This window comes from Zootermopsis nevadensis, unplaced genomic scaffold (assembly GCF_977971745.1).
Source record: "Zootermopsis nevadensis isolate Lab colony 2312 unplaced genomic scaffold, Znev_1.0 Znev_ptg000004l, whole genome shotgun sequence".
Classification (NCBI taxonomy): Eukaryota; Metazoa; Arthropoda; class Insecta; order Blattodea; family Termopsidae; genus Zootermopsis; species Zootermopsis nevadensis.
In genome coordinates, this window is record NW_028259136.1 from 3,867,365 (window position 1) to 3,880,583 (window position 13,219).

The following is a 13,219-nucleotide window of genomic DNA, read 5'->3' on the forward strand; positions in this document are numbered from 1 at the left end:
TTACGCAAAGCTGAAGGGGTGTGTCAGAGAGCTCTTCACTCTGTTTGACCTTTAGCTTGGACCTTAGCCTCATTCTTTGTACATATGAAAATTATAAGAATTGTAAATTTTACATTTATTTCAGCAGTTTGATATTAAAAATTATTCTTTATTTGTTTCCTAATTTTTTATCTCCTTATCATGTTCACCTCTTTTACGCTTTACTTACATTCCTGACAAGGCAACATTTTAATATGGCCCAAAATAGCTGATTCCACTGAGTGTGTAACATTTTCAACTACAAAAGAGTAATTTTTATTTGTGTGTACTATATGCTATGAAATTTCTGTCTCCCTCACATTTGAGTCTTGCAGTATTGAATATCGAAACCACTCAAACTTTGAAGGTGAAATTCCTTGTAGATGTATTTTTCTTCTCTTTCTGTTTTAACCCAGGCCTGGAGTTCAGCGTGGATGACAAGTTGAGGCAGCAGAGGTTCGCATAACAGCATGGTGACAATCAGCTGCTTCTGGAAACTAGCTCTCAAAACATGTCATTTTTCCAAATAATAATTAAAATATTTTTTTTTATTATGTCCTTCAGAAGGACTGTCCAGTTTTGTTAGTAACAGTTGTCTTCTCTTTTAATGTAGATTCAAGAATATTTCCCTATATCTATACCTATAGAGCCTGGATGTTAAGGTAAAAAAAACATGCTTTGTGATCTTATAAATTTTAAAAAAGAAGTAATTTCAATTTGTACTGGTATTGATGATAACTGCAGCCTATAGACACCATAAGACAGTGAAGAAATATTGGTCCAAACATCAATATTTCTCTTCTGTGTCATGATACCATGTGTACTCACACATTGATACAGCCATTTTGGAGAAACATAGCTATCTTTAAAACTTTGCATACCGTGTAGTGTATTAGAATATAAAATAAGCAAACAAACAAACTATTAACACTATAAAAAAGACACTAGTGCCATACACATTTCAACCTCAAGAAGTCATCGTCAGTGGCAACAGGGAAATTAATTCATTTAATCAGAATGGTTTAAAATTGGTCTAAATATGGTTTAGAAAACAAATCATGAAGTGGAGTTATTTTACAAAAGCATATCAAGCAACACTACACTAGATGTTGGTTTCACAGGAGTTGAACTCTGCACTTAGCTATTGATCCGATGGTCTGATGGCCATAGCTGGTCTGCGGTGAGCTGTTGTTGCGTCATCCGTACCTGTGAATTAATTTCTCTGTTGCCACTGATGATGACCTCTTGAGGTTGAAACGCGTATGGCACTATTGTCTTTTTTATAGTGTTAATAGTTTGTTTGTTTGCTTATTTTATAGCTATCTTTCTATGAGTCTGCATGGTGTCACAACCCAGAACAACAACATTGGCAACTTCACTATTGTGAGAACCTCAAATCTTACTTTACACAAAATGTTGTTGGGAAATATAAGCATAGTTTTTGTTAATATCCAGGTTGAAACATTAAGTTTTCATTTGCAATTTTATAAAGAAATAAGCATAGTAAAGTGTTAGGTTTTCACATTAGAAGTATTACATTTATTTATGTGGTTGGAAGAATGATATGAACTATGTAACTCTTGAGAGCTCATTTAGACAACATATGAAAATGTAGTAATCTTATGTCTAGTTAATTCCAACACACAAGTGGGTGCGGAACTTGGTATATTGATTCTCAGGTTTGGTAAAATAATGTTGCCTCTTCACCACTGTCTCATTTTCTTGTTGTCTTACATAGGGTTTGCCGGGTTTGATCGGACCTCTTGGACCTATCGGCGAGCCGGGAATACCGGGTTTTCCCGGCCAGAAGGGAGCTACCGGACCTCCCGGCCGCCCTGTAGGTTACCAACCCCCACTAACAGCTTGCCGGTAACTCACCCCATTACACAAAACACATCACTGCACACTGCATACTGAATTCACATTCATACATTATCATGCCACATGTATTATAGTAACAATATAGTCTGCTTTAGTTGGGAATCTGTTAATACTCACATTGCAATATGAATTAAAGAAATATTTGCCTTAACAGAAGTGATTAAAGTTTCTAAGAGTCTCAGGAGCTTGATGAAAAATATTTCATAAGCTTTCTGATATCACTTAAATACATTCATAATGGAATGTCTCTTCAAGAAAAGGCTTAAAATTGCCTTCAAATTAAATATGAATTATCCTACTTAGAGTAGAAAGTAAAAATATACACAAAGATCCTCTACATCTGTTGATTTAACAATAAGTTGCTTTAGTTCTAAGATTGTTGTGGAAAATTCTGAAATTCACGGAGTAGATTCTGCTATGTACTCAAGTATTCTACACTTGTTGATAACTGAGAATCATAAAGAGTAGTTTTGTGGAACAACTACCTATTGTCTAGGTTTATTCATACGTTAGTTTTTAAGAATATGTATTTTAAGGTGACTAATTAAAAAGGAATGATATAAGTGAGGCATGTAGCATGGATGAGGGGTAAAAGGGAATGCATATAGAAAGTCTTGTTTGTCAATCCTCATGGGAAAAGAACAAGTAGGAGCCACTGGCAGGTATGGGATATTAATATTAAAATGAAGCATTAATGCATTCTTAACATCTAAAATTGAATTAGCTTGTTTGCTTTTGTACTCAAACACTGTTCTAATAATTTTGAGTTATACAAGGACAATGTTCTCCAGTCATGTTACATGTGGTTACACACATATTTGTTTTAATATAATTGAAAATTAATTGAAAGTTGGTAAAAAGAAATTTTATTGTGTTATCGAGACTTGCTTTTTGAAATGTCAATGCACATTGTCCAATAATGGTACTTCATTATTAGCTAATGTTACATGAGTATTAATTTGTAACAATGGGAGGAGATTGCTTCAAGGAAAGCATTAGTGTATTGTTGTGCTAGGAAGGATCCAGTATGTTGAAGTGTACTGGTAAACAAGATCTAAATTTGGGGACAGATTGAGAAGGAAAGGAAAAAATAAACATCTGGAGAAATTTCAGTTTCTAACAGCTGCAAGTATGTGGATTCTGAAAGTATTATACTAATACAAAGGAGCTGATAAATTGTATTTCTAATGGCACAGATGATGTTGGTGGTGATAAGTGGTTGATGGTCCTATTGGTGGAGGTATAAGAGCCAGGCTGTTTGAAGAAGTTTTCTGCTGTCTGTTGTACAGTAATGAATTACCACTGTTATAGGGAGGAACATAGTGATGATTAGGTTTGTTAAAATAGTTAAATTGCTAGGTCCCTGAAAATGGAATTTGAATCAATAAAATTGTAACCAATGTCATTTGTCTGTCAGTAATGCAAAAATATATTAATGGAATTTAGTCATGAGTTCAGTTAGTAATACCACTTGTGAAGTCTGAGTGGATTACTGATAGCAACAATTGTTTAAAATGGTTAATGTGAAAATCTGATGGTTGCAAAAGTGACTTTTTTCATCAATGAATTTTTCTAGTGTAGTGTTCCAGGTCTTAAGATGTTTTTAAGTCTGAAATTTTAAAAAAAGTATTAGAATATTATAAGTATGAATCAAAGCTCAAAAATATACTTTCTTAGTAAATACTTGAATTAGCTTGTTTATTAAATTACTTATTTACAAGGTAGACTGAAGTGTACATTAAAAAAAATATTGAAGTATTTGCAACATAGCAGAGATAACATTAGTATTTCTGGTCAGAATATAGCATGCAGACACACCTAGTATGTAGTATTTAATTGAACGTAGTGTAGAGACGTGTGAATTCTAGTTATTTCATAAATTCGTATTCTAGATTAATAACTTGCATACAATTAAATATGAGTTATAACTTACATTTACTGTGGTTAGTTACACACTAAAACAATTACCATTTTATAATGAGTAATCCTGATAAAAATATTACTTTCTAATGATGTGTAGAAAGTTTGTAGTTCATGAATGTAATTATAAATATCTAACAGAGAACACAACAAAACTAATTGGGCCTGTGTCAATATACAGGGTATACCAGGACCACAAGGGCTTTCTGGTGCTAGAGGTCTGCCTGGAACTCAAGGGAATAGAGGTCCCCCAGGAGATTCAGGTTTACCTGGTGCTAAAGGCGATCGGGTAAGTTTCTGTAATAATACCTACTTTTTTAATAAAATCGGGACCTATTTATAGACTTCAAGTAAGTTTAATAATATGAAGATAAGTAGTATATAACTTTCTCATTGAATTTGGTACACCCATGAAACTAATTAGGCTAATTAAAATATGTTTCAACAAAAACTATAATAAAATTTGTGTACATATATATATATTATTCTCATGTTTAGTGTTGGTCTTCTGGTTAGTAACACCATATAGACTTGTTGGCAGATTCATTGTGTTTCAGACAAACATACTCTCTCAATCTTCATACTTCAGGCCTGAAGGTGGAGGCAGTGTTTTTGTTCAGAATGTTGGTATCTACCTACAAATCCTCATAGCATCACAATCCAGAAGGCCATCAACATCTTCATGATTGTGAGAACCCAAAATCTCATTTGTTTTGTGTATTTCCTATTCAGAATTGTTTGAAGTAAGAAAATGCTTCATCTGTGTTGCTTTTCGACAGTTTTTAATGTGCCAGTAGGAAGGTGCCAAAGAAAATCAGCAAGTACTGGAATTAAATAGAGTGTGTCAGCTTCAGTTCTATGCTGATGATTGTAATTTGTGAGATGAGAATGTATCACAAGGGAAAAGCAATGGGAACTATATTACATACTATTAAGGAGATCGGTCTAGAAATGAATGCAGAGAAAGTTAAGTAGAATGCAAGACAAAAGTATGATTTAAAGGTAGCTAATAAATTGTTTAAAATTTAGCAAAGCAAAAATATTTTGGGATCAACATTAATAAATAAAAAGTACATTCACAAAGAAATTAAGATCATATTAAACTCACAGAATACTTGCTATCATTCAGTTCATAATCTTTAACCTGTCAGTATCCTGTTTGAAGTGGATGTCAAAATTGGAAGAAGCTAGACTGAAGGTGTTTGGAAAGAAGGTTTTGTGGAAAATATTTGGACCTGAGACAGAGGAAGTAATGGGAGGTTGGAGAAAAGTACACGATGAAGAGCTTTGTAATTTGTATTTTTTACCACACACATTAGGGTTATTAAAGCAAGGAAGATGAAATGGGTGGTGCATGTATCATGGATGGGAGACATGAGAAATTAATATGAAACTTTAGCTGGAAAACCTAAAAGGAAGAAATCACTTGGGAGACATAATAATATAATATACAGTATGTAATATTGGAATAGATTTTAAGGAAACAGGTTGTGAGATTGTGGATTCATATGACTTGAGTTTTCTTGTGATGAATGGTAATGAATCTTCAATTTCCATAAAAGGTGTGAATGTCTAGTCTATGTTAGTGACTATCACATTTACAGAGAGGTCTGCATTCCTTGGAGTTAGTCAGATAGTAGTATCTACAATCAGAAATAATTATAATATCATATTCAGAATTGTTAGTCCCGCACTATTTATTGTTTCCATACTGTACTCTAAATCTGTTTTGTGTATTCAATCCTAGGGAGAGTCTGGTTTGTCAGGAATAAAAGGGGAACGTGGTGATGATGGTCAACCTGGAATTCCTGGCCTTGAGGGACCACCTGGACCACGTGGGTTACCAGGTGAAGGTGGTGGAGTAGGAGAGAGAGTGCCTGGTCCACCTGGACAACCAGGACCAATTGGACCACCAGTGAGTACCAGAAACTTGTGGTTATGATGTAGGGGTTTGTTATATGAAAACTCAAGTCTTTCCCTATTAAAGAATTATGTCAATCAGAAGTTTGTATCCAGTAATGACCCTATTGGCAGACTGAAATGAATGAAGCATTTTATATGCATATCATATAGGAATCTCGTATTTCACTTTTAAAACTTGTTACCATCCTTTAAATGTCTTTTTTCCTATTGCTTTCTTCTCTGAACCTAATGATTTATGTAAGAGCATTTTGTGTATTTGTCAGAAAGATACCATTGCCGGCATGGTGGAAACGTCCTATTTATAACCAGGGCTGTGGAGTCAAGAGTCAGAAATAATTTTAGGTGGAGTCACAGTTGGTAAAAATGTACCGACACCGACCTCAATATAAAATCTTAAGAACAATTTCTATACCGTGTGAGCCGTTGGTGGCTTCATGCTTAGGGAGATCCAACGACACGTTGAGCCACATGGTGTGGGAATAAAGCTTTGTAACTTTGGCTCCTGTACCTTAAGAACACAGTGTGTCTACAAATCAACCGATTTCTGCAATAACCATTAGACACATACTTAAATATAGGTTATAAGTCTAAAAAGTAGGCTGATGATTCACGTGGTGGTGATGAAATCTCTTATGGTGCCATTTACCATTTTAGTTGGTTTTACCCTTATTGATAGATATTGAGCTTTTATGAAAGATTCAGAGGCGAAGCCAGAGTTGGAGTAGGATATTTTAGTACCAACTCCACAGCCCTGTTTATAACAAAGGAAAGGAAAACTACCCATTAATTTTCTATTGTGTTAACTGAAGTAATACACTGTTTTAGGGCCTGCCAGGAGAACTTGGTCCTGAAGGACCTCAAGGCCGGAGAGGAGTGTCTGGGGAGCCTGGTCCTACAGGATTACCTGGTCGAGATGGTAGTAATGGAGAAAGAGGTCTGAAAGGAGAGAGAGGAGAACCTGGACTTCAAGGAAATAGGGGACTTCCAGGTCTTGCAGTAAGTTCTTAAAACTTATAATTTTAGTTTGTTTGTGTGAATTAATTAAATGAGTAGATTTTTTACTTTCAGGACTTCCTGAAAGAATAGGCTTAGTCAAGTTATTATTGTCTGATATTCAAATAAACCATATCATTACAAATTATCAAAGTCTTAAATCTCCAGAAGTGTTATAATTTAAGGTATAAAATAAAAAATTGCTAATACATGATCCATTGCTTTGTGGTGACTGAATTTAATGTAGTATTCACAGGCTATCATCTGCATCAGTTCTCATCCTCAGGGATCTGATATGATGTAGATTCTTGATGATGAGGACCAGATGGCTCTCAAAATATTGGTTTCTTATAGCCATTTGATACAGCTGATTGCCTGCGAAGACTTCATTGAAGATATTTATATACAGTGAAACCTCTATCCATCGTTCCCGGAACTATCGTTTTCCCGGATGCATCGTCCGTTTTGTTCGGTCCCGAATACATCCCATATAAAATAATGTTACATTTTCCCGCTTCTATCGTTCCTCGAACTATCGTTTTATCGCATCGATCGTTCAAAAATCTTAGTCCCGGCCCACAATTTTCCCGCAATGATCGTTCCTGAGAATTTAAAATGCTGGGTTTAGAGATAAATTAATACCGAAAGACGCATAATGTTTTTGGAATACACAGTAGCGGTAACCTGTTATGTCGCCCAACCAGTACATTCTTTTGGAATGAGGGTCAGCGGTGCAGGGGTGATGGTTGGAGTGAATGGCGGTGCTCATTGTCAGAAATTTTACGATTTTAATTAGGGTACACTCATATTTCGTTCCAGCGATGCCAGATGGCATGTGCAGTGTGAATTTCTTCACAAATGCTTTTATTACAAGTACAAAGGAAAGACTGGCGGCACTTTTCATTCTTCTGGTTCATCTCGTTTCCAGCGGTTCAGGGTCTTCTACAGCTACGTTTCGTTGAGTTCGGCAGTAATAGTATTTCCATTCTTCCTGTTATTGTCCGCAAAGGGGGTGGGAGTGGTGAGGAAGAGGAAGACGACGAATGCGAGCCCGAAGCTTTGCCGAGTTTTGCCGAAGCATTGGCAAAAGTGAAGTCGTTCTTTTATGCGCTTAATATTAGTGAACGTGACGAGGAAAACATTTTGAACGTGGAAAGTGCTCTGTTTGGTCTAAAACGTAAAGTTTCGACAAACCAGTTGACCATTAAAGACTTTTTTGGTACAAAGAAGTAACTTTGAAAGAGAAACATCGTTTTTTTTTAAAATTTTAATGCTTTCCCGCATCTATCGTTTTCCCGCATTCATCGTTTTTATTTCCCACCCCCTTCGAAAACGATGCATCGAGGTTTCACTGTATTTAAATTAATTTGAAGTAGGATATGAGGTTTTCCTGGCAGTGAGTCCAAGGATGATTGTCTTCTGGGTTATAGCACCATGTAGTCTGGTAGAAGTAACCAACGTTTCAGTGGTCCTTGCTGATGATGGAGGCAACAAGGACCTCTGAAACATTGGTAAACATACCAGACTACTTGGTGCTATTACCCAGAAGAGAGCCATCTACTAATCTGTGGAGTTTCTTATGGGAATAACTTATGACGCTTACTTTCCTGTATATGTTTCCAGGTACATACAAATGCTAGCCAAATTTTATGAACATTTTATCTGCCTGTATAACCTTTGTAGCAAAACTGTGGTACTTCAGCAGACAACAAAGTTTAATTTTGTCAGGGTCCACCAGGCCCTTCAGGTCTTCCTGGTGCTCAAGTGGAGGGCGAGGCTGTTCCTGGGCCTGCTGGACCTCCTGGATCTCCAGGTGAACCTGGAATTATGGGTCCTCCAGGGCCCAAAGGGAATAAAGGAGCACAGGGTGATCAAGGAGAGAGTGGTCCCAGGGGAGACAAAGGTATAGAAATGGATAGTAATAGTGTGTAGTGATGTGCACTGTATTGAAGTATCTGAGAGTGGGGAGTCGTTGTGTGATGAACGTCCAGGTTCATAACAACAGATGGACAGTCTACTCCAGGGACTTAGTTAAAGACTGATTCAGGTGTTCATATAACATTTACAGACATGAAATTAAAATAAGCTTAGCTGATTTGGTGAAGTCTGCTGAGAGACTTCAAAGCATAATGTCACATATTAATATATTAAATTTTGCATTTTCCCATATTAAGACAGAATATATGGGAACTCAGTAGAGTGCTTGGATCAAATTTATCTTTCGATGGCCTGTTGTTTTATTTAGTGTTATATGTACTTATGTTTCATTGACAAGTCCAGTGACAGTGACTAGCTCTATCTAAGGGACCCAACAAAGTAGGTATCTCTCACCTAAAGACGGAGACAGAACCAGCCTCCGAAACGTCGTGGATGGAAAAGTCCTGACAATGAATAATTTTAAGTTCTGATATAACTAAGAGTCTCTTGGTACGTTATGCTTCTTTTACTTTGAAGTTTCACTATCTTATTGGAAGGCTGTTAGAAGTGTTTGGAGATATTATTCTGTCTCAAAACTAATTTTGTATTACTTCATGAGATTAAATCACTTACAGTCATATAAATTAATTTAGAAATTTGTGCACTTTTCTAGATATCTGAAGGTCAAATAATGTATCATTTATGCATATCTAGGTGAGCGTGGTTTAACAGGACTGCCTGGAACAGATGGTTCAAGAGGTCCTCCAGGACGAGATGGCTCACCTGGACCTCTTGGGCAGAAGGGTGAACAGGGTTTTTCAGGTTCCACTGGACTTCAAGGACAAGCTGGGCTTGTTGGACTGCCAGTAAGCTACAGACATTATTACAATAGATACGTGAGATCAAACGTTGCGGCACAATTGGTTGCACTCTGAATTTGTATTTGAAGGCCCCAGATTTGAATCTTAGCCTAGTAACCAGATATCCTGAAGATTACTTTTATGGTTTTATTTAGTTTCTCTATGTAAATTATTGGATATTATCTTTGAATAAACTATGACCACTTCTTTCCACATCATTTGCTGTTCATCATTCAGAATCGTTTGTCCAAGCGTTACTGAAAAATACATACAGTCGAAAAACATAAACAAAAAATGTTAAGGTTAAAATGATTTGTTTATAGATCCATATTAAGGATGTTGTTAAGAAATTTAAATATGTTTACAAGGACATAAACTATATTACACCACCTAAGAATAAATGAAAGAGAGAGACTGGAAGGGGATGAAAGAAAAAAGAGTACAATAAATTGTTAAAATCATCATCATATGCCATCACAGGGCAGTTTTCTGTTGCATTACTCTCAGTAGTTCATAACTGACAAAACTACATTATACTGTGCCCCCCCCCCCCAATAAAAAACTTTGAAAGAATGTTTATCTATATTCCTTTTATTATCTAGTGAAATACATAACATTTTAATCACTTGTCAGGTATTTGTCTGTTCTCAAATAGGAATATTTGGATATTACTTTAAAACAGGTTTGCTAGATTGTGTATTCCTGTGTCCTTTCTGTTTCATTTTTACAGTCATTGTATCATTGCCGTTGTATAACCTTTACAATTCTGAATGAAGAAACATCGGCAGATTGATGACATTTGTTGGTAGGGTCCAGCTGGAGCCCCTGGAGGTCCTGGAAATCCTGGTCAGAAGGGAGAACCGGGCATTGCAGGAGAGCCTGGACTGCCTGGAACTGCAGCTGCTGCAGGTGACCCTGGACCTGTTGGGGCCCCTGGGCCTCCTGGTCCTCAAGGTGAAGATGGAGACAGAGGTGCTAAAGGTGATCGTGGTGAAGCAGGTCTACCAGGTTTGCCTGGCCCTAGTGGGCTTCCAGGAAGAGAAGGTTTACAGGGGGAAGAGGGAGAACAGGTATTGTACAATCCTTAAATGCATCATATCCTGTCCTTTTTATATTACATTTCACTTTTTGTATATTATAGACTTTAAAAGTACTCCGAACATGATATTAACCCTTAAAGTCTCATTCTTTCCATACAGACCCCACTCTGATAAATTTTCATAAGGATACTGTTACTACAGATTGTTTTTAAATTTTCTTGTTTCATGTAAGTCCAGTCTATGTAGTTTATAAGTATTTTGATCCTGAATAGTCCTAATAGTTAGAGATGTCAGCATGGTCTTCTTAGTTATGATGCTGTTTAGACATATATGTTTACCAACATTTCCGTAGGAACACTGACAACTACCTATGAGACTATGTGGAATCACAGCCCAGAAAACCATGACTGACATCTTTATCTCTGCGGGAAACCAGTACTCTGATAGTTTGAAATAACTCTTGATTTCAGGGTCCTCCAGGTCCAAAGGGTGAGAATGGTCCACGAGGTCCGGAAGGCCCAGAGGTGAGACTCTAACAGATTTAACTGTGGTAACACGCCAAATATCAAATTTTAAAGTGCAAAATGGCATCTCCTCAGCAACCTTTACGGTGCCACATAGGATAAATTTTAAGAAAAAGTTATATACCAATCAGACTGGTTTGCCATAATTGAGACATGTATCATATTGGATTGCAGCATACAAAAACTTTTGCATGTTTTTATTTTCTGTGTATGAAGTCACTAGAACTTGGCCCTAAAGGCTTAAATATTCTTTTAGATGCCATGAGTTTAGAAACTTCAGTTATTTATGGTAGTAATGTATTATGTGCAGGGTCAGATAGGCAGCCCAGGAGCACCTGGACTTATCGGGTTGCCTGGTGTGAAGGGAGATAAAGGTGAAAGTGGAGAGCAAGGTCCAGTAGGACCCAGAGGTTTACCAGGTTCCATGGTAAGCAAATTAGCCTGTTGCGTGTATTTAAAGGGAGCTAAGGAAGTAGATTACCTAGCTTCTCTCTTCATCATTATCCTGCTTGAAGTTGCTACAATGAAAAGGTGATTGCATGTGGTGCTATGTTTATAACAGTGATTCTCTTTGATTCTGCAGATTTTATTATTATCACCAGACTAAAACTAGTTTTCTGTTTGGAAGTCCCAGTTTGACAGAAATCATACAAGCTTTCTACTCAATGTATATCTTGCAGGGAGTTCCAGGTACTCATGGTCCACCTGGACCACCTGGTCTGCCAGGGTTTCAAGGTGTTGCTGGCCCACCAGGTCCCCCAGGTCCTCCTGGACCTCCAGGTGCTGATAGCAGTTATATCCCCAACACTATCACAGCAATAGATGGAAATGGATTGCCTGGTGCAATGGGACCCAGAGGACCACCTGGACCCTTCGGGCAAGTATGTACAGCTGTCATACATAAAACAGACACTTTCCGATTCATGTACATGTTATATCATACTGAAGTTCAGCAGCAGGTTCGCAATTTGTTCTGTGCCTTACACCCGGTACTAAAAGATAACCAGTACTTTCCACTGTGGAAAATTTTTTATTGTAACTTCAGTATGTGTTATTTCACTTAAATAACATTAAGTAACAGTAAATAAATTTAATTCAAAAGCATTTCTGCCTGATATAACTGTTTAGAGTAATAACTGCAACCAAAGATTAAGTGATTTCCTACTTCCATCACAATATTGCCATCTCTAAGAAAGCATTTTTTATGTAATTCATAGGTTACCCATACCCATAGTTGTTGAAAGTATTCTTTTCCTCTGCCAAAATTATTTTCTGACATTTGTTGCGTTTACATGTTTGCCATTTTTCTCCCCATTATTTGTTTCACCATCATTATCCCTGATATACAGAATTAATGGTACTAATCTTGTACTCCTGTGAAATTCCAGGTTCTCCTGGCAGCAAGCATGAAGATTACAGCCTTCTGGGATATTGTGCTGTAAAATCTCATAGAAGTTGATCAGCATTTCAGCAGTGCATACTGCCTCCATCATCAGGGTGATAACTGATTGTCTGATAATGGAGACAGTAGGCACCTTTGAAAAATCAGTCAACTACCATGAGACTACATGGTGCAACATCTCAGAAGGCTGCCATCTTCTTATACTCTTTCTCATAAAATATATTGTCATGTTAAAGGTCACTGCAGACTGCTTGATCTTCAAAGATTAATCAAAATAAAAAAATTACAAACACCGTTAAAATGAATGTTCATATGTTGCAGCCAGGTGAAAGAGGAGCAGCAGGAGAAAGAGGGCCTGAAGGAATACCAGGTAATATGGGAATTCCTGGTAAGGATGGAGCACCAGGACTGCCAGGTCCACCAGGACAGAGGGGACAGTCAGGAAATCATGGTCTTCCAGGCCCACCTGTAAGTTCAAAAACAGCAATTATAGTAACCAGTCTTTTAAGCACAGTATTGTTTCTTTAGTTTGCTAGAGCGTCCTCAGTCCTGTAAGTACAGCAGACTTTATAGCAACAAAGTATACCACCTCTAATGTGAGGCCTATAACATGGCATTTGTCAGAAATGTTTTACATAAGGAGGACATAAGGTAGTTTTCTTGAAAGATGGCAATAAAAATGCTGACTCTTAGGATGAGAAGTAATATACACCAAACTTTTTATTTAGTGGTGGGGATAGA

The 13,219-nt window shown here is 36.9% G+C and overlaps 1 protein-coding gene across 6 annotated transcripts in view; it reads left to right on the forward strand.

Annotated features, from left to right (window-relative positions):
- The window catches only part of LOC110833266 (uncharacterized), a 167,595-nt gene that overhangs the window by 145,989 nt on the left and 8,387 nt on the right, over window positions 1-13,219 (forward strand). For 5 of the 6 annotated variants that reach the window (XM_087342900.1, XM_087342901.1, XM_087342904.1 and 2 more), the window contains 10 exons: window positions 4,001-4,108; window positions 5,567-5,734; window positions 6,568-6,738; window positions 8,464-8,638; window positions 9,367-9,518; window positions 10,322-10,582; window positions 11,023-11,076; window positions 11,387-11,503; window positions 11,757-11,957; window positions 12,800-12,946. In XM_087342900.1, coding sequence (XP_087199026.1) covers window positions 4,001-4,108; window positions 5,567-5,734; window positions 6,568-6,738; window positions 8,464-8,638; window positions 9,367-9,518; window positions 10,322-10,582; window positions 11,023-11,076; window positions 11,387-11,503; window positions 11,757-11,957; window positions 12,800-12,946 — 1,554 coding nt within the window. Of the gene's footprint in view, window positions 1-1,756; window positions 1,856-4,000; window positions 4,109-5,566; window positions 5,735-6,567; window positions 6,739-8,463; window positions 8,639-9,366; window positions 9,519-10,321; window positions 10,583-11,022; window positions 11,077-11,386; window positions 11,504-11,756; window positions 11,958-12,799; window positions 12,947-13,219 lie in introns of all 6 variants that reach the window. The other variant, XM_087342902.1, reaches the window with a different exon arrangement.